Source organism: Melozone crissalis, unplaced genomic scaffold, assembly GCF_028551555.1.
Source record: "Melozone crissalis strain CALT ecotype California unplaced genomic scaffold, PUWL_Pcris_2 ptg000006l_1, whole genome shotgun sequence".
In the NCBI taxonomy this organism is placed as follows: domain Eukaryota; kingdom Metazoa; phylum Chordata; class Aves; order Passeriformes; family Passerellidae; genus Melozone; species Melozone crissalis.
Window position 1 is genome coordinate 26,634,467 of NW_026535784.1, and position 20,995 is coordinate 26,655,461.

At 42.0% G+C, this 20,995-nt stretch overlaps 1 protein-coding gene across 2 annotated transcripts in view; it reads left to right on the forward strand.

Annotated features, from left to right (window-relative positions):
• Positions 1-994: 994 nt before the first annotated feature.
• The window catches only part of ACSL1 (acyl-CoA synthetase long chain family member 1), a 38,025-nt gene continuing 18,024 nt past the window's right edge, over positions 995-20,995 (forward strand). Inside the window, exons 1-5 of one of the 2 annotated variants that reach the window (XM_054290989.1) lie at positions 995-1,078; positions 9,946-10,173; positions 16,030-16,144; positions 16,507-16,571; positions 17,806-17,907. In XM_054290989.1, coding sequence (XP_054146964.1) covers positions 9,979-10,173; positions 16,030-16,144; positions 16,507-16,571; positions 17,806-17,907 — 477 coding nt within the window. In that variant the 5' untranslated portion in view covers positions 995-1,078; positions 9,946-9,978. Of the gene's footprint in view, positions 1,079-1,697; positions 1,737-9,945; positions 10,174-16,029; positions 16,145-16,506; positions 16,572-17,805; positions 17,908-20,995 lie in introns of those variants that run through there. The other variant, XM_054290999.1, reaches the window with a different exon arrangement.

Genomic DNA, 20,995 nt, shown 5'->3' on the forward strand with positions numbered 1-20,995 from the left:
CAAGCACACAATGGACATGGACACCCTCAAGCAGGCCCAGAAAAGGGCCATGAAGATGATCAGGAGCACCTCTCCTGTGAAGACAGGCTGAAGGAGCTGCGGTTGTTTAGCCTACAGAAGGCTCTGGAGAAAAAGTACAGCAGCCTTCCAGTATCTGAAGGGAAGATGTGGGGTCTGCAGGACAGCTGGAGAGGGTCTTTTTACATGGGCATTTAGTGATAGGAAAATAGGTTATGGATTATGAAATGAAAGAGGGTGGGTTTAGATTAGATCTGAACAAGAAATTCTTTGCTATGAGAGTTCAGAGACACCAGAACAGGTTGCCTGGAGAAGCTGTGGATTCTATATCCCTGGAAATGTTCAAGGCCAGGTTGGATGAGGCTTTGAGCAGCCTGGTGTATGCAGGCAGAAGTTCCAGTGGCAGAAGTTCCAATGGCAGAAGCATTGGAACTAGCCAATTGTTAAGGTTCCTTCCAACGCAAAACATTCTATGATTCTATGATAACTACTGGGGTCCTGATCAAGCCCCAGCCATCTCAACATGCCCCTCAAATTCACAGCACCTCACAAAAAAAGTTTGGCAGAGGTAAGCAACAAATTGCAACAAGGTCGTTGTCCTCTTCCAACACCTTAATACTTCAAATTATGTCCGTTTAGCATATTCATACTGGATGAAGATGTCCTTTCGGGAGCCGTAAGAAAGCCCTGTAAGAAAGCCCTTGCTTTGCAAGCTGTCACATCAGACCTGAAAGGTGTTAAGTGGCAGTAGTGCCAGGGCTCCTCTCAGCTCCCTGGCCATCTCTGTCATTTGTGCCCGCATAGCACAACATTTCCACCGCCCTCCCGGCGGGTTTGTGCGAGTTACTGTGGGCAGGGGCAAGGGGAGGGGCAGGGCCGCGAGACAGACACGGGCAAGGCCGAGTGGCAGCCCCCGCCGGGCGGCGCGGACGGGAGGAGGCGGAGGAGGCGGAGGCGGAGGCGGGCCCGGCACACGCACACGCCGCTCCCGCCGTGCAAGGCTTAAAAAGGGCGGCGCCGAGGCGGCGCGTACAGCCGTGGTCGCTGCTGCTGCCGGGAGGTGAGCGGGGTTCGGGGGCTCTGTTGCCGTCGGGGCCGGGGGCCGTCAGGGACGCGCCGCTGAGGGAGGCGGCCGGGCCTGCCGGAGCGGCCGCCACGGGGCCGGGGTGGTCTGCGCGGCCGCTGTCACCGCGGGGCCCGGCGGTCCCGTCCTCTCCCGCCGCCGGTCCCTGTAGGCTGTCTTTGCGGGGCCGCGGGGCTTTCCTCCCGGCCCTCAGTGGGATCAGCGTCCCCCGGAGCCGGCTGGGCTTCCCCTCGCACAAAAGCCTTCAGGAAAGCGTAGCTGTCTGTCTCCGGCCTCCCCCCGGCGCTGCGGCAGCTCGGGCTGGCCGGTCATTGTTCGGCGCCGGCGTTGCCCCCCAGCCCGGCTCGGCTTGGCCTGGCGCGGGGTGAGCGGCTCGGCCGGGCCGAGCAGCAGGTAGCGGGCAGGGCAGCGCGGTGCTGCCCGCTGGCCCCGCGGCTTCGCGTTCGTTTAGCTGCCGGACTTTGCCTTCGAGTACGTTGGCTTTCGGGCGTGAATGCAGCGTGTACTTGATACAGCTTTTTTTTCTTCTTCCTTTAAAGCAGTGTAGAGTACGTGTGGAAATGCAGCGTGAGGCAAACTGGCCTAAAATGGAAGGTTGAGTGGCCTTGACTTTGCAGGCCTCCTCTGCTGCTAGGTAGGACTTGCAGTGCTACAGCACAGAGATTTAGCCTGGTTACCCGACGCTTTTGTTCTAGGATGCATATATTTCTTGTTCCTGTTGAACAGGAATTGCAACACTTGAAGCCTTCTAAATTTCTAAACGGCATGTCTGTGAGCTGTCTGGAGTATTACGGACACCCTCCTGGACTATGTAATCTAAACATATGCCTCACTTGGGTTAGCGTCCGAGATATGATGGTCAGGTTCTTGATAGGAAAGAACAGACCTCATCCATGTGGTGTTAATAGATTTCCTTTTTCATCTGCATTGCTTTACAGGGAATCATGCACTCTCCTGAGCCTGGTCAGGAAAGTTTATTATTGCCTCTTTGCTTTGGAACGTGCTCTCAAACTCACAAGCTGAGATTTCTCAGCACCAGGATTCGGATCAGATTTCTTATATCAAGAAATCGAATATAAGAGGGTATTGAGTTTACTGAAAAGTACCTTTCTCTTCCTCTTGCAACAATAGCAGTGTTAATAATGCAAAAACTGATACATAGAGTTCCTCATGGACTCTTGCTGTTACTGCCTTTTTAAAGTTTAAGGATATGTAGCTTGTTTGTATTGGGATGGGGAAATGTTTGAAAGATGGCTGATGGGAAAAATCTAAAGCTGGTCATTCCAAGTAGCTGTTGTGTGTTGTGTTATCAATTCAAGGTCTTAAGCAAACAGCCTTAGCCTAGTGTGAGGACTGCATGATTACCATGAATTTACAAAGGTAGCTTCTAAATTTGGTACATGTTGTTTTACAACTACAACTTGAGCAACGTGAGTTTGGAAATAAGTCTTCAGTTTTTGAGGATGAGACTCCTAAGCAGCTTTTTGCTTCAAGGACAAGTACAAGGTTGATATTGGTAGAAAAAACAAACCCAGCAATTTGTAGTAGATGGTAAGACAACTTTGAAATATTTTTGGGGGTGACTTGCCTGTTTTTTGAGCAAAGTCTGTGTAGCTGGTTCTCCTTGCTCCACTAGAAAGGAAGACTTCATGGGATTTTTGGGAGGAGGCAGAGGTGGGTTGTACCTTCCCTGTTTTGTGTGTGTTGCTCTCCAGTGGGGCAGAGTAAAAGGTTTCATTTCTCTTTCTTATCCTTCCAAGAAAACAACACTTTTAGTAAAGTGAGCAACAGAAGGTAAAAATAGATTTTTGTGTATTGTTTTTCTTGCTAATAGGGTTGATGGAGTTGGGTAGACTGAAGAAAACTAATAGCAGGAAATTTTTTGAATGTGCAGCAGAGACAAGAGAGATGTTCTGGCCCAGGGAATACATTGCTTGATAAACTGGGCTTCTGGTGGTCTTATGAGCAGACTGCCTGCCATATCCTGCTTCCCTGCTCTGCTAAATTAAAAGTTCAGATGTCTTAAATGTTTCACTATGTAAATATAACCAGCGGTAACTCCCTAGAAATCCTCACAAGTAAGAGGGGTGATGGTTTATGCATTGGTGCATGGTTTTGTGGGGGAGTTTACAATGCTGTGTGGCTCAGGGAAGCTCTGCTGTACAGCGTTGACCTTTCCAGGCTGTAGGCTGAGCCCTGTCAGCGGATGTGGGGCTTGCATTTCCGCAGATCCCACCTGACTCCTGGAACAAGGACACTTGATAGTATAAGGCTTCTGCTCTCTTGCTGCCTTTGGTGTTGAGAATTGCTCATCTACACAGGGTAAAATATGATTTCCTACCCCTGGCAGGGAGTTTGGAGCTAGATCATCTTTAAGATATTTTTCAAACCAAACCATTCTGTGATAGTAATTTTTTTTTTTGTTAGGATTTGAATCTTAGTAGTACTGGTAGTTTGCTCAAGACTGATTGAAAACAGCTTGCATGATTTTATAGAGGTGTAGAGGAAAAATGAAGTTTGCTTTTGTAGTTGAACCATTTAAGTGCTATACCAGAAGTGCATGATGTTCTATTTCCAGAAGAGGATTTCACCTTTTTTTATTAATTACTGTTCTTGAACCCAGAACTCTCAAGCTTTTTAGTTTGATACTGCATGTGGTTTGATACTGCATGTGCCATGTTTTGGAAATTTGGCTTCTGCAGTCAGACTGCAATAATAGCCTAGTAAGGTTGAATTAATTTCCTAGGAAAGCAAGACAAAGATGCTTACTATCACTGACTCGGAGTAGATGCAGGCATACTTTAATACCTGTGGTCAGAAGATTGTTCTGTTTGTCATACTATTTTTTGGGCTGCTGGTGTTGGGAGGTCACTCAGTGAGCCAGTTGCTTTTCCTAAGTACTTACTGATCTTCCAGTCTCAGTGTGTTAAGGGATTTGTTTTTTGTAACAGCCTGCTGGATGTAAACCCTATCTAGTGCAGGGCAGTGGGGCTTAGTGTGCCTGCCCCAGGTTGCCTTCAGCAGGAGTTCAGGTATCAGAAGTATGAGTGAGAAACTCCTTCTCACAGAGTCTCAAGTGAGCACTTAAACCATGTGCTAGCTTGATACTGCATACTGGGCTTTGTGAATGGTAACCTTTTCCTGGGAGGAGTAGAATGAGTAAGTTGGTATGATCTACTCACCTTGAGTACGGTCTACTCAGCTTGAGTAGATCATACCAGGAAAAAGCTGTTTTGTTCTATATGCTGGTTTTCATCTAAATGGTGTTTACAATGACACTAGATTGACAGAGTAGGGCCATGATGTACTTGCAAATCAGAGTTGCAGGGATGCAGTTCTAGTGGATAGCAGCGTAGGCTGAAAAATAAATATTTGCAGGCATCTTATCTGGTTTTTGGAGATGAGAAACCAGCAAGATTGCTCAGTGCCATGATGTGTATGTACAGGCATGGATTAAAGGTAACTCAAAGCAATCATTCTCTGAAAGGTTTTAGTGCTAAGTGTTGATTTTCCTTCATACACAGGGTTACCAAATGTTGTTGGAGGACTGTAATTGCACAAAAGGCATTGAGCAGATTCTTGTCACGTGTTTCAACTCCTGAACTGGAATAAACTCCAGTGACCTCACCAGTGTGCACTCAAATTACTTACTGGACCTCACTGAGAGGCAAGAATCCAGGTGGAGTTCCACTTGATTGCAAAGGGGACTGAGGCCAAATGTCTGAGGATGGGCCTGTGACTTTCCTTGTTGGTGTGAACAGAACCTTGACCTGTTTCAGATTTAGTGCCCCTTAAAGGTTGCAGCCTTAAATTTGATTGCACTTTATGAGTAAGTCAGTGTCCTAACTTATGGGTCTGAATCCAGCTTGTAGGTTGTTTCCCTCCAGTTCTGCCTTGTCCCAAATGCAGGAAGAGAATCTGAACCAGTAGAGGGAATGAACCTACACCCCAGTACGTGATGCCCCATGGTTGCTGAGAGCCTGACTTAGGGAGCTGAAGAGGAGTTGGATGTGAGGTGTGAATATTAAGGACCTGGTGGTTCCTCCTGCCTGGGATGTGTTCCTGGTTTTCTAGTTCTTTCCTCTTCACTCTTGCAGGAAGGTAAATAGGTCAGTTACTGCTTTAAAAGAAGGGTTTATAGCTCTCAAGCTTGGCTGGATAAACTAGGTGATTTCTGGGTAAGATTTTTTAAAAAGGAAAGTTGGGGAGGTGCCGAGGGGTGAGGCAGAGTGGTGGAGGAGGAGGTCATAGTAGTGGATTAGACAGTTCAATGTGTTTGGTTTTTTCAGGCAAATTTTCTCTGCCTGAGGAGCCATATATGACTCGTCGTATATGACGTGACAGGCTGCACCACAGTAGGCATGTTGCTGTCTTGTTTGTTATACAGAGCTTAAACTAGGATTTCTCCTTCAGGTCTCAAATACCAAAGCTCCTTTGCTGTATCTTGAAGGTGGTTGTGGTTTTCTTGCTGGTTAGTTTGGCTGTGTTACAGGTGTTTGCAAGAGCTCAGATTCCCTCTGACTGCAGGACAGGCAGAAAATCCTGGGAGGATTTGTAAGCAGTGTTTACAGTTTTGTGCCTAATGTGTAGTATTACAGTAGTCCACCCTCTTCCCCAGCTGTGCTGTTGTTTCCTTCTGGGAGCTAATGGCTATCTGGTCACTGAAAAGAGAGTTGATCTAGTTGAGAACTAGCATCAGGAATAATACAGAAAGATTGTGTTTGCCAGATCACCTCCTTTGTGACTGCCTGGCTAGTGTGGAAAGGGTTGTGGCAGCGTATTACCTAGGACAGGGTGGACTGACTCAAATTTAAGGTGATTATAAATGCACTCTGAGATTAGGATTATGTATTCTGTTCAGACAAAAGGATTTCTCGGGTTAATAACCAAAGCTATTTGTTCTACCTGGTTTTTTATACATAATAAAGGGGCTAGAACATGATTCTGCACTTGTTCTTTCAAAGGCTGAGGGGAGAAAGGCTTAAGAAAAAAAGAGATCCATGGGAGCTGAGCAGTGTAACCTGTAAGAGTAAGTAAAAAGAAACAGACTGCAGTGGCACGTAGCTGTCAGGACAACTCAAAGGTATGTGGGTGGCTGGTTCCCTGTTTCAGCATATCATAATGAAAACATCATAATGCTATATTGCTCCTAATAAGAGGCAGCGTGTCTTGAAGATTTCTCCTCCCTGCAAGAGGCTGTAGAAATAACACAGCCTGTTCTTTTACACCATGTGACGGACCTGCCTTTATGGCAGTGCTAGTGTGTTGTTTATCTAAATATTAGCACAGAGAGAAAGAAAGGCCATTGGTTCTTGGGGTTGTTTTCTCTGCGCTACAGAAGCCGATGGCTGCTCTCCTGTTCTCTTCCGCTGCACTCGGACCATGCCTGGCTGTGGGCAGACAATAGGCAGGCTGCTGCCCACTGTAAATAGACCATTGTATCCCCAGAGTGGGAGCAGCAGAGAGCGGCTGAGCCCTTCCAACTTGGGTCGCTGCCTTGAGATACTGGCTGTGCTGTAAAGAACGAGTCTTGGGTGCTGCAGGGCGGGTGGGTGTGTGTGAGCAGAGAGCTGGCTTTGTCTGAAACTTACAGAGCTCCTTAGCCAAATTGATACGGTGAGTGCTGAGGGGTGCCTTTTTAGCTGCACTGGGGGAATTGTTTCTTTGGAGGTGGTCAAGACAGATAATTGTTTCTGAGGTAATTTTGGCTCATTACCCAAACTTCTTTCCCTCTGGTCTTTAAAAAAACAGCATGGTGTATTGATGGCATTGAGAAAAAAGTGCTTTCGACCTCAGATGTTGATGCTGCTCTTTCCTCCCTACATGTAGCAATCTGAGTATTACAGACTGGTACTTTTCATTTGGCATCTCCTTCCTTTTGGTCTTCAGCTGTGTCTCCCACTGGGGCTTAGTTTGGGTCTGTCCCTTGTGTTCCAGATCCTGCTTGGTAAGAAAGAATTGCAGGACTAGAATTTGTGAAGAGAGCATGGCTTTTTTTACTTGTCTTGAGTGAGCAAACTTAGCTGGGCCTTTCCTTGAGGAAAACAACTGAAAGCTAAATGCAAGCTTCACTGTGAGGCTCTTTGTATCTTAGTGTAAGGACTCTAAACCATTCTCCTTGGTCATGATAAAAACCCAGGGTGTGTGATGATGTTGGAGCATGAGCCAAGTAGATATTGAGATGACTTGAGGGCTGGGAGGCATTTTAGCCACTTTTCGTGATGGGGTATATTTGGATGCATATGTTCAGAATGTGTATTTATTGTCTTGGTTACACCTGGCTTTGCCCTAAATGCAGAAGATGAGCTCATATGACTTAACAGACAGTATTAAATCTTGGAATGGCTTAGTCTTGCAGAAAACTGTGTCCTCGTCTTTTGTGTGGATGAGGCAGGAGATATAATAAGATATTATCTCAATATAAACATAAGCAGCAAAATGTATCATTGGATACCTGATAACTTGTGGTATAACTGCTCAAGAACAGTTTTATATTGCAGACTTCCCTAGAAAGAGCTGGGCAAGGAAATGAAAAGCAGAGGTGTGTTTCTCTTCTCTTCACCCAGGCTGAAATCATAGCCAGTCCTTGACTCTAATGGGACTGTTGTGTGAATTAAATGATGTTTGCTTCTGTTCTTGTTACCTGTAAAGGCATCACAGCCTTTTGAGTAATTCAAATTACATTGCATTCCTAAATCATAGTGTGTGTGCAGGACACTTCACGACTAATGCAGTCAGGAAAGCAGTTTTAAAAGTCAAAGGTGCACATTGTGGAGCTTGAGCAAAGAGCTAAGCTTGCTCTCAGCCGTTACCCACATCATAGACCCCTTTGTCTAGTTTTATAATGTGGTGCTTGTGATAAATGTGAAATTAACTTTAATGTCCAGACTTCCTTGTTGGTGTATGAGGTTTTTTTATTCTTACTGTTCATTAGTGTATAGTAAAACTTTAGTAGTTTTCACACCTGCAATGCTAATGAACATGATTAGGGGTGTAAAAAGCAACTGCATGGTGATCATAACTGTTAAGTCAATAACTGATTCCTTTTTTTAAAAAAGGAAGATGAAGAGCTTGTTTATATATCCAGTTCATCTCTACCTTCAATTGTTACAGCCTGATGTGTTGTGGATTTTGATTATAGTCTGCTGTATATCACTGTGCAGATAACAAGAAGGCATTTGTGTAGTGGCCCTGCACTGCATGCCAGGGTGATGCAGCCCTGTGCCCTAAGGCTAGGCCAGAAGAGAAAGGTGTGGGGGAGAGAGCAGTGCCTGCTGCCTGGGGGTTACTCTATGGGTCTAGGACTGTTCCAGAGAAGGAACTTGACTCCATCCCAACTGCCCCCATTCGTGACCTTGCTTCAGCCTGCCCTGTTAACATTGTGAAAGCATGGGCCCTTTGAACCAATTTTATTACTGTTTTGCTGTCTCTAGCAAATCTTGTCCAAATACTGGTTAGACTTTTTGTGAACTAGACCACGTTTCTGTTGTCTGGCTGAATAACTGATTGCAGCAGTAATGATTTCAAGGTCAGACTGTAAACTAGAAATTTTCCTGTAGAAATATGAAATGTTAACCGGGTATAGTTGGTCTTAAAACTTCTAAACGTAATTCTGCACGTTTGGATGTCAGTCTCATGTGTCACCCTCCTGCAGCGGTGGCTCCTTACACACTATGACTGTAGCTGTTAGCTACCTCTTTGACATTCTCTAGGACCTTTGTTCAATTCCGTTGTCCGTAGGACATGGCTAGGACCTAAATTACCTAAGTAAATACGTGTCTTTGTTCTTCAAGCCGGCGGGGCAGCGCTGCCAGCCGTGGCGGGGCGTCGGGCGGCCGTGCCGGGGCCGGGCCCGGGGCCGGTGGGGTGAGCGCTGCCCGCTGCCATTGGCCCCGCGCGGGCCGGCTGCTCCCGCTCACCTCTCCCCTAGTGGGCACCGGCCGGCCCTCCGGCATGTGACACGCGTCCCGGGAGACCTTGGCTGGGAAGGAGAGCACCAGCTGAGCGGACTGCAATCCCTTTTTTTTTCTGCAGCTGGTTCTTGCTGTGGAATATCCGTGTCAGTGAGTGCTGGCAGGGAGCAGCCTCTTCCAGCTCTTCTTCTGTGCGAACGTGACAAATCAAATGTGCTTCCTGTGCTTGATTGTATTGCTGCGTGCTGCTGCCGTGGGCCTCATTTGCCGCTGCCTCGGTCTGCCTCATGACCAGAGATAAATTACTGGCATGGTGCTGGGAGAAATAGGAAACTTGCTAAGTACCATGGAGAAGCTATGGGAGGATATTGGCTTTGAAAGCAGCCTGCTATACTGACCTTTCTGTGCATGTCTGAAGGGAGAGTAGAAAAGAGTTTATTTTACTGGAATTAGGACGGGAAAAATCTGCTCCTGCTATACTCCTGTAGGATTGGGATACTCTGTTACATGCAGGCAGGATAACATATGTCCCTGCCCTTCATTTCCCAGACTTCCCTGCTTGATGACTAACTGTTTAAACAGTCTTACAATACATCTACTCTACAAATAACTATTTTACCTTTGTGAAATTCTCTCCTTTAACAAAAGGTCATCTTTTTTAAAAAATGAGTCCAGTCTCTGCTGAAAGCAATACGAAAAGCCTGAAGAAATTCCCTCTTCTCAGCCCCATCTATTTTTCTGGAATATCAACTAATAATTGCTTGCTTAATTGCAGCACAGACTTCTAAAGATATTGCCTGCCTAGTGGAGGATCAGGTTATTTTGACAGTGGGAAGCTAGTAGGACAAAGCATACATCACTGCCCTATAGCAACAATGAATCAAAAGTGCATTTCAGATTTTTTTGTGCAACTTTTTTTCGTACCAACAGATTCCAGCGCTGAAACAACTGCAGTGAGCCACAATGCAAGCACACGAGCTGTTCAGATACCTCCGGATGCCCGAGCTGGGGGATGTCAGGCAGTATGTGCGCACCCTTCCGACAAACACACTGATGGGCTTCGGTGCCTTTGCGGCCCTCACAACCTACTGGTATGCAACGAGACCAAAGGCAATAAAACCACCGTGTGATTTAGCAATGCAGTCTGTGGAAGTACAGGTAAGTGCCACTTGATGGATGCTGTAGTTCACTGACATTTGAACCATAATGCAGCACTGAGAGACACCGAACGCTTGATTTACATTGGGTGTTTCTAAACCCGTAATGTGGGAAAAATACATTTCTGAAATGTGGCTTGAACTCATTATTTTGGCTTGCTGAGTATGAAAACCAGCTAGAGGCCTGAGGAAATAACTTATCACAGGAGAAGAAGATTCTGCTGAGACAGCTGAGCTTCTGATCTCACTAGTGACAAAACTTGTTCATAGTACAATTGGCAGAGTGTAGTTCTCAATTTCTGGCTGCATGATGACCTATTAAATTAGGTCTTGGGGTCAGAGTATGTATACTGGTATATACTGATTTGGCTAATAACTCTTCCGTTATTTTTAGTGTATAATAGCTGACACATGAGACTTTATATTGTGTTACAAGCGTCAGGAGGGTACTAATTGTCCTCAGATGATCTGTGGAAAGAAATACTAGTCTGCCAAGATCCCAGCCACAGAGTAAGTTGAAATTAAACCAGCCACCTGCTAAACTCTGGATGTTAACTTAGCTTTTGTCTTACACTTTTTAGAAGCAGAGTTACTTTCAGGTGGTGGCTTTTAAAAAGTGAAGTCAAATAGTCTGAGTGGGAGAAACCGTTGCTTTGTGAGCAAATACAGACAGCCGATTGCAAGGTTGGTTTTTTTGGTTGTTGTGGTTTATTGATTCTCTTGCTCACTACAGAGTCAAATAATTCTTTCAAGAGTGTTCTCTTTCTTCAGGAGGGACAAGGTGTTTTCTCCTTTTGAAGGCAGGGGAGTTTTGGAAGGTTGTGATCTTTAAGGGAGATAAAAAATGTAGAGTTTTAAAGCTGACAGCTTCTTGGCTTACTGATGATAGAGATTACTACTATAGATTTTTATACATATATACTTGGCACTGAAGTCTCCCCTTACACTACATTCTTCTGCATGGATAGACTGCATCTAGTTGTCTTGTATCAAATTAAATTAACATGACTTTTGTGCTTAAGACCAGATATGATTACAAACTGATGTAAACAAATGTGGCAGAGTAGGTCAGCTCATGAACTCTAGGAAACTCCTGTCATTACTTCAAATTGGGCACTTTCTTCAGTGTTTTATTGTGTTGAGATTGAAGAATGACACATTAGTTGGCCCCTCCATTCACAGTTTATTTCCTGATCTTCTCAGTGGAGCATGCAGCAAGTGTAGGGACACATCATGTTACTGTAGCACATAATGGTCTGCTATGAGAGGTACACAAAAGGGAAACAAAAAATGCAGTTGCAATGTGATAATTGCCAGAAAACACCTAAGTTCAAGCAATGTGTAGAGTAAGGATCTAGGAGTTAGATCTCACTTTGTGGTGAGATTTTCCAAGTCTGTCAGCAGACATGTAGACAGCAGGTAGAATAGTCTTGTAAACCAGCACATCTTGGTTGCTGGAATGAGCTAGCAGTGCAAGTTTTCCAGCTGTGGAGTGCCTCATTAGGCAGTGTAGACTTCAGCAGATTTTTGGGGGGCATTGCATTTTAAGATGGTAAGACAGTAGCTCTTAGCTGGCCATAAATCCCATGACAAATGCCTATTTGCTTGAGACTCTTGACAGCAGTCTCAGTTCACTGCCTTTACTTCTTCAAGTTAAATTACTTGTCACTGTTGGATTCTGAGATTGAAATCATTGTTTGGCAGTATGAGACTTCACTAAGCTACTTAATGCATCATTGATCCAATTACACTAATTGGCTCTCTGATCAGAGCAAGATAGGTATAACAGTATTATTTTTCACTGCTCCTTTAGAAAATGTGTTTTAATGGGCTAAATACTAGTTGGACTTAAATGAAAAACACCTGAATGTGTTAGCATGTTGCAGTGATGGGAGCTCAAACTTAGAGAATATCTTGAAATGAGTTAAGATCTGTCCAATTTTGTTTTCATTAATAATGAACTATTAATAATGTTTAAAATGGTAATCAAATGAGAATGTATGCTTTGAATCAAGTTTCAAGTGTGTGTTGGAATTACTACTCCTATAACAGTGAAAAGACTTTATTACAGTGCTCAGGATTCACGTTCTCACTACATTTTGCTTAAAATTTAACTTCATAGACTCAATTTTCCTATGTATATGTTGAGATGGGTTGTCTTCTACAGGGGGGAAAAAATCAAATACTGCTCTGAAATCGTCTAAACATTTTTTTTTCTGCCTGAACAATACAATTTTAAAAGGCCTGAGCAGTTGCTCCAAAAAAGACATGTCAGAAGGCAATGTCTCTCTGCTACTGTTTTACTATCTAGTCTGCTTGTTCATTTACAGAAAGAAATTTGAACTAGAAATAAGCTTCTACATAATTCTTGTGACTTAACTTTGTTAGAGGCCAAGGAAATAAAAGTGAGGTCAGTGCCTGGAGTAGGGTTTCTACATGTTTTGATATTTTATCTTCATAACTTCATATGGGAGAAAGAAGATCCTATTTACTGTTGTTCCAGGTCACTTCCTATCTCTCCAAAACTTTGATTTGGTAGGCCAGCACCTTATGACCCATTTTAACAGTCCCTGGATGAGCAAAAAGATTGCACACGTAGTTGAAAATGAGTGCAAAGAGTTACTGAAGTGGCAGGGATACATTGCACTAGACCAGGTTGCCCAGAGCCCCTGTCAGCCTGGCCTTCAACACTTCAGGGATGTCATCCACATCTGGACCTGTCTGCCTGTAGATTGCTTCCCTTCCACTGCTGACTAACAGCTGAGTTGATTTTGTGTGCAGGTGTATGGCTGTCAAGTATATTAAATCTTGCTTTAAAAACTTTTTTGTCCCAACTAATGCTATGTAGAAAAATAGGATAGAAATAAATATTATGATGTCAGTATTTTCTAGGAGTAAGACTGGATTTGACTGGCTTTCAACTCATGAAAACTTTAAGTCTTGTTATGTTTTTCTGATCCATTGCCAGAATTCTAGCATGCCTTGTCTTTCAAGAATCACTTGATTACACATGTGCTTATCTCCCTATGAATGATCAGTTTGAGGTGCTGTATGCTTTCTTAGGGAATAACATACTTAGAACTAAATGGCTACTTTGAAAACTCTGGTTTGTACTACTTGCTGCTCAGAATAAGTATGTTGGTGACCTAAGCACCACTTGCTAGTATATTTTCCCTCCCAGGTAAAGGGAAATTTCTCTCATCCCTGAGGCATGGTGGAGTCTTCAGCATGCCTTCAACATTACTGCTAATCCTAAGAACCCTGTGTCAAGTCCATGACTTGAACAAAAGCAGTTACTTTATATGACCTGAATAGGCCTTGATAGAGTAATATACACTCTGTTGTTGAATAAATCTGTTTCCTTCAGATGCTGCTATTTTTAACCAATGCCAAGGTTTTACTTTATGACTAGCATTTGATGTGCAGTAGGGTAATTTCCTGCAAGTCCCTGAGCTGCTGCAAGGGCTGCTTTACACGAGTTACTAGAATCTGTTCTCAAATTAATCAGATTTTATTGCCTGGCTATTTTAAGGACAGTTATTAAAACTGGCAACCCTTTTGACTGCTTATCTTTTTACTGGACAAACCTATTCAAACTAACCTGTGTGAAGTCAGCCAAACATTCCAGTCCTAGGATTCAGATACCTGGTGGTAATGACCAGTGATTTTTTAAAAAAGTTTGCTGCAAACAGAACTTTCCCTCATATTGCACAAACATTCTGGATAAAGGACTGTTTGGACTAGATCTTAAAACAGTAGTTCTTGCTGCTTTCAAGCAAAATGTAGATGAGATCTATTGCTTAGTAGATGAGTCAGTTTAGACCTTGCATTACGCTCCTGGTTTGACCTTCAACATACCTGGGAGTATTCCACTGCATCACTGATGTTCAACTCCTTATGGCCTTCACACAAGGAGATGGGTGTTTTTATTAAAAACTTTTATTCTAAGACTGTTGAAAATCTAGTTAATTCTACTTTACTATAGGAAAAAGAACAAAGTAAGCAAAACTGAAAGGTGATTGTTTCCACTTACTGAAAACTTATAAGAACCAATGGGAACTTTTCAACAGCAGTCTGTTAGAGTTCCCCTTTTTTCAGAAGGACAGTGCCATCAGTCTTGTATCTAAGCAGTGTACTATCTGATAACTCATATTCAAATTTGGTTAGTGCCTCAGGCCCTGGAAAAGTTGCTTTTGTGGTGCTGTGTAATAGGGTGTGTAAACAAAACAGTAGTAGCCACATGAGGAGAAGCAAATACTTCTTGACTCCTCTTGCTGAGGAATGGCTTAGGCTATTGTATTTCACCTGATGAGGCAATTATAGCACGTCAGACGTGGCACATGTGATACACTGCGCTTGTTGATGTTACCCTTGGCCATGGCAACAAACTACATTGTGTGATCTTTCTTAGATTAGCTCCAGAGGGGCAACACTGGGAAAATCTATAAGATGACCTTGATTATCCAAGATCTGAGAACACAGTGAAATGAAGCAAGCAGTCTTGCTTTTCTTTCCAGGCAGAGACATGTACTAGTGATCTGTTAATTTCCTGTAGAGTAGATGTTGGTCTGAGAGCAAGTAGACTCTTGAAATTCTAATGTTATGAATTTTTAGAGGTAAGCCACTCATTAAGTTGTTCTGGGTCATGTTCACAGTGTACGTTTCTGCTTACTGTCAAAGGAGTGGCAAGCTCTGCATTACTCATACTGTTTTGCTAAAACAAGTTAGGCTTGTTTTAGTGTAAAAATATTTTTCCTCTCTGTGCCTTTTGTGTGCTAGCTGATTTCTACAGACATGGGTGATATGACATCTTCTGTACACAAACTGGTATTTAACTAGCTTATACATGAACAGAGGGTGTCTGGTCTTCCAGAATACTTTGAAAACAGGAGAAGAACCTATGACTGCATATGAAGAGATTTGAGTTGTGGAGGATAGACTAACTAAATCTGTGCCTGAATTGTCTGGGGTTTGACTTTCTGAAAGAGCCAGAAATTGATTACACTGATGGAGAAAATCTTACGCAGTGTTTACTCAAGATCCTCTGTTTAACCAGCTGGGCTGTTCCTGATAAAAACTTGCTTGTAGGTGTCTGTTATCATAACAGGACTAATTAAGAACTGTGGCCTAATAGTAATTGCATAATTGTAGTTTGTGAAACTTGATTGCTCTCTATAAAATGAGGTTATTTAATCAGTCACTCTAAAAAAAGGAATGTTATATCAGAATTATTAGATTCTTGTGTTGACTTCCAATTTTAGCTTCTCTAAGTGCTCAATAGCTAAAAAAAATGGTGATTTCAATTTTCAAGATAGTATTGTCTTGACTGCATTTCAATAAATCTTTTTTGTAAGATGCAGCTTTTAATTGGATTAAAGGACTCTATCTGGAACAGAGTATTTTGCTTATGAGAACACTTGTTTGTAGAGTATTGGTGGCCATGCTTAAAATCATTTAGGGTTTGAAACCACATATTGAAGTGTCATTATGTTCTGTCATCTTAATTAGAAAAATATATTGGGATTGCACCATTAATATTCTGTCTAGACTGCTCTGAGGCTGGATTTAGGAAGCTGGATGAAATTAATTATGGTCTATATTGCACTAATGGAGTAAAATATTTCTTAAGAAAGTGCTTTTGACAAAATGCCCCTTGTTAGACTTTACTATTCTCATTTGTTCTGTGCTATCATAGGTAGCTGGGGAATAAGATTTTGGCAGGTTTTTGGTAATGTAGGGAGCAGTTTGACTCTTAAAACAATGTCCTGGAAAACCTTGCATAGTTCTCAAGTTCTGTCAAGAAGAATATTCCTTCCAGCCCCCAAGGGTGTCTGACCTTTCTGCTTGCCTTTCTTAGGGTGGTGAGCGTGCTCGAAGGTCCGCTCTTCTCAGCAGCGATGAACTCTTGTCCTACTACTATGATGATGTCAGAACAGTTTATGATATTTTCCAAAGGGGTGTACAAGTATCAAGTAAGTCTAAAATGAAAGATAATATTTTAAATATGTCAGGAACTACATATTTGAACTCTTTTGAAATGCAGCTGGGAGTAGGGGGTCTTAGTCTAGCAGTATGATGGATGTATTGGATGTGAATTTTCTTGAGGACAAATGAAACTGCTATTTTGTGAAAGAGTTCTGTGAATAAAGTCAGTGCTGTATTCCTTGGCCTAAACTTTGTAGCTTCTGTCTTTCTCAGCTTCCTTCCCTGAAAAAAACCCATTTTTCATCTGAAAGTGTCTGCTGAGAATCTAGGGGCTTAACACCAAGAGTGGTGTCAGGACAGAGGAGTTGGGGTTGAATTTTGAGTGACTGTTTCTTTTCTTTTTTTTTAGATAATGGTCCGTGTCTTGGTTTTAGAAAACCAAACCAGCCATATGAATGGATCTCCTATAAAGAGGTAAGTAGTCTCTTAGTGCTAGACTTGCTTTTGTTTGCTGAGACCATTGATACAACATCCAGTAATGTGATATAACAAATTTGAATTATTTATGTTTTAAAGTAGTAGCAGCAGAATATTGCAGAAAGGTGCTAGTTCCTATTACAGTGTCTTAAAGGAACAGCCTTAAATATGTGCAAGGGAGAGAAAGAAGAGCACCTCCTGCACCTGTTTTGTGAACCCCAAACAATTCTGAAATAAAACTTATCTTGGCATCTCAACGCTGAATTGTTTAGAACTTGGGCGAAGCAGCAGCTTTGAAGTAATGTTCAGCTGCTCAGACTGTGCTTGCTTCCAAGAGGCTCACTTTACACCAGGAGTTCTGTCTATAGGTGATGTTTGGGCTTCCTGACACCTTGTCTCCATAGTCTGAATGACAGTTGTATAGGGTGCTAGCAGATGTGCTTCTAACTAGCAGCATTCTGCTTCTTGATCCCTGAAAATATCTGTATGCAAATCTCCATTAACAGCTGTGCACACTTAGGTTGTTCCTGATTTAATCAGTTGGTCTTCAAATTTGCATAAACCTTGCCTGTTGCATACTGCTAAGGTCATTAAACACCTTCTGTGTGCAACAGCCCTCACTTTTTTCCCAAGGTGACTTTGCTGGGAATTTGTTAGGCATACCTCTTTTATTAAAGCTTTGCTTTTGGGGTCGTGTGACTGACATTATTTCAGGTCATGTGCTATACAAAAAGAATTTAGAAAATTGCCTTCCCAAGCTTTCTTAATAGAACTAAGAGGGTTTTGGCTCCTTGTTCTATTGTTTTTTGAAGGGAGAAATGCTACTCCCATAGGCACTGAATGAAGTAAAAGGAGAGTGTATGTAATGCCTGTGCTTAAACAGAAATATTAAGTTTAATTATTCCAGGGTCACTTCTTGGGTTTAACACACATACAGCAAAACAACCTTTTCTGTGTTTGTGTGCTGAACCTCTAAACTTATGCTTAACACTTTCAAGTTTGACTGGATCAAGTGTTTCTTCTGCTGCATATTGAGTGCAAGTGTAATAATTACAATCAGTGCCATGTAATGGCATTGCAGTGTTTAGGTTATCAGAGCCACGGAGAGCATCCAGATTAACCTAAAAAACTTCTCTCTCATTCATACCAATTAATAATTGTTGAGGAGAGTTAGCAATTATGAGCTTGCTCTTATTTTTTTTTTGTTCCTCCTCTTTTTTTGTCCCTCCAGGCTTCAGACAGAGCTGAGTATGTGGGTTCTGCATTACTGCACCGAGGCTTCAAACCATCTCATGTTCAGTACATAGGAATCTTTTCACAAAACAGACCTGAGGTAATTAAACGAACATTTTGTGTATTTGTGGTCTGACCATTACTAAAAGGGCCTACTCCTTTCTCTCTTGTCAGTGCACTTCTCTACTGAGAGCCTGTTTGGTGTTAGGAAAAGCCTAAAGACTGACATTGTAGATCCATGAGCTATAGACATGGCAGCTTTTACCTAAGAACCAAAACTAGTAGTTGACATAATGTCATATATTGTTGTGTTCTGGTTGGGGTATTTTTTGGGGTTTTTTTGCCCCTAGAGCTAAATGCAGAAGACTAGAGAGCAGAAAAAAAAATCAGGGAATTCAGAAGAACCTATCTAATTACCTTGTTTCCATGTTATAGAGGTGGCTTGTTTAATAGGAAGTGGATGTAGTTCTTAGTGAATGTAAACACTGCTTAGTTTCTCTTTAAAAGTAACATTGGACAACCTAGACAGTTGTAAGTGACAGGAAATCACAAGGAGGTGTTTAAACTTAAAACATCAAGGAAGAGTTATTGATTAAATATTTGGGCAAAAATGTGTTAAGGTGATAATTCTTGTTTCTGCCAGAGGCCCTGGGAACAAAGATTCTGGAAGGGGAAAACTGCTGCTGAAGGCAAAAATTGGAAATTAATTTAATAAGAATGGGTAGAAAGACTGAAAGTGGCACAATGAAAAATCACCTGAGACAGCCATGGGGATATTCAGCTTGATAGTGCCTATCCATTTTAACCCATAAAGTGGTTCTAGATTGCCCTTTCTAAAAAAATTATGAAATATTCAGTAAGTATGTTTTCTCTAGACTTATTTATTAAATCTGTTTTATAGGACTGAATTTATCTAACCTAGAATTGTGTTTAGTAGTTTGAGCTAGTACTTGCTGCACTGAGCTAGTTCAGTGTAAACCTATATTAAGACAGGGGACTGCTTCTTACCCTTTATCAAAAGGATGCTGTCCCTCTTGATTAAACACTCCTGTTTGTGTTTGCCATCATCAAAGGACATCCACAGTTCTGACAGGGTTAGAAGTTCTATCAGTGTCTCAGTCTCTTGTTGTCACTAAAATGCAAGCTGTATGACAAGTGACTGTGGCTTCCTTCTTTCTCTCTCAGGCTAAGAAACTCCCGAGCTCTTGGGTTTTCCTAAAGGAATTCTATTTCTAACACCTGTAGATTTATTTCTGTAATAAAGAAGGCTGGAATGTATTCAGTTAGGAAGCTGTTAAATTATATGGAGCTACAGACTCCATAGTTCAGCTTCCTGTGCATACAACATGATGAACCAGAAGTAAAAAAGGGAGACATGTTTTTGTTGTGCCCATTTGAATCATTTCTCTAGAGAGCTAAGTGTGCATGGTCTCTGCTGGGTTAGGGTATTTCTGAAGGAGAGCATGGAATTTTGCTCTTTCTGATTGTAAAAATAAAATGCTTAAGTTGTATTGCTTTGAGTTGGGTCAGGAATGAGATTAAAATTTTTTTTTTTTAACCAGCAATTTCAAATCTGGGATTTTCCCTGCTCAAAACTACTGGATGGGTATTGTGACTTACCAGTCATAATCACTAATCCAGACAGGAGAATATGTGAAGATTTTTTTTGTGTGTGTGAAATTACTCACATTTGTTATTTCAGGGAACAGCTGCTAGGGAAATCCCCTAATGGGGAAAATCCTAGCAAAACCAAAACTTGGATTTGTAAATAAAAGTATTACTTTGAGTTCCTGGAAAACAGTCATCTCTTCTGGAAGTGGAGAGGTTTTTTTTTGATGGAGAGAAAACACAACAATGAAGTATGGTTTTCCTAACAGAAGATCAGAACTATGTCAGAAAAGAAACTAAAAGTCTGACTGTCTATATTTAGTACTAGTTGCTTGCTTGGCTTTGAGAGAACTTGAGTGTCATGGTTTGATATTTACATTTACTCATAATTTTGGATGCAAAATGGAAAAAAGTGTCTTGATAGCCCAGAAAATAAAGATGCTGATTGTACTGTTGGGAATGATGTGCAAGAGCTGTTGGAGGCTGCAACAAGAAGCTTTTATGGCTGTGTGCCACTTCTGAAGTCTTTGCAGTAAACCCCCACCCTATTAAAGTAACTTCTAAACTTCTGGCTGCTGAACAGCAGCCCAGTTGTTCCTTTTTTACATGTCCTGGAGGATGCCATTTAACAAGAACTATTCAGCAGACCCTTTTGTGGCTATTATAAATGTGCCTGCTTAGACTTACCAGTATGTGTAATGTCTTAATGAAAGTCTAGTTACCTGTTAGCTGGCATTGCACTAGTTCTTATAAGAAGTCTTTTTGGACAAGAGATGTACAACTTGTCCATTGCATGAATGCTGTCAGAAAAATTTGCTGTGTTTAAGGCTGGCTGAATCAATACAGTACTTTGGGAAACTGACCCCTAATAAACAGTTTGTAAAACTGAGATTGGGCAACTTTGACATAGTCTCTATTAGATATTTTATGGAATAATCAGCTGAATCATGTTTAAACTTGTCATCATGAAGGGGTGAGGTAGCTGCTAGTCCTGAAAAGCCCTGGAAAGTGTAACAGTTTGAGGGAGGGTAAAGGAAACACCCTTGTTAATGCAAGTCTTGTTGAATTGTAAGTTCTGGTGAGTTTTTAAGGTGCTTGCTGTTTTCTTCCTGTCATTGGAACTCACTAAAGGTACTGAGAGTTTTTGTCAGTATTTGATGGGAAAATCAGAAATGTTTTAGTTCTGCTCACCTTTTCATGTGTCTGGAGATTCCTATTTGAGAAGTTGCATGCTATTCTGTATTTTGGTGTAGCTAGTTGGTTACAAACTACACCCAAGAGTTACTATCAGAAAAAAGGAATTGCATTACTGTCTTACCTTGATGATACTGTGGATGAAAATAGGCTGGCTGTAAAGCATAACTCTCATAACACATCATAAGGCTGCAATATTCATTATGTTTATTGAGTACTATATTCATTAGCAGGTAAATCCTTCTTACTGCAGCTTGCAGGGATGTAATTGCATTTTTTTACTAGAAGTTTTCCTATAAAGAAGAATGGTTAGTCTTCAGAAATGCTGAGAAACTTTCTGGGGCTGACTCTCCAAAGAACTTTTACTTCATTTGCATGTGTTGCAT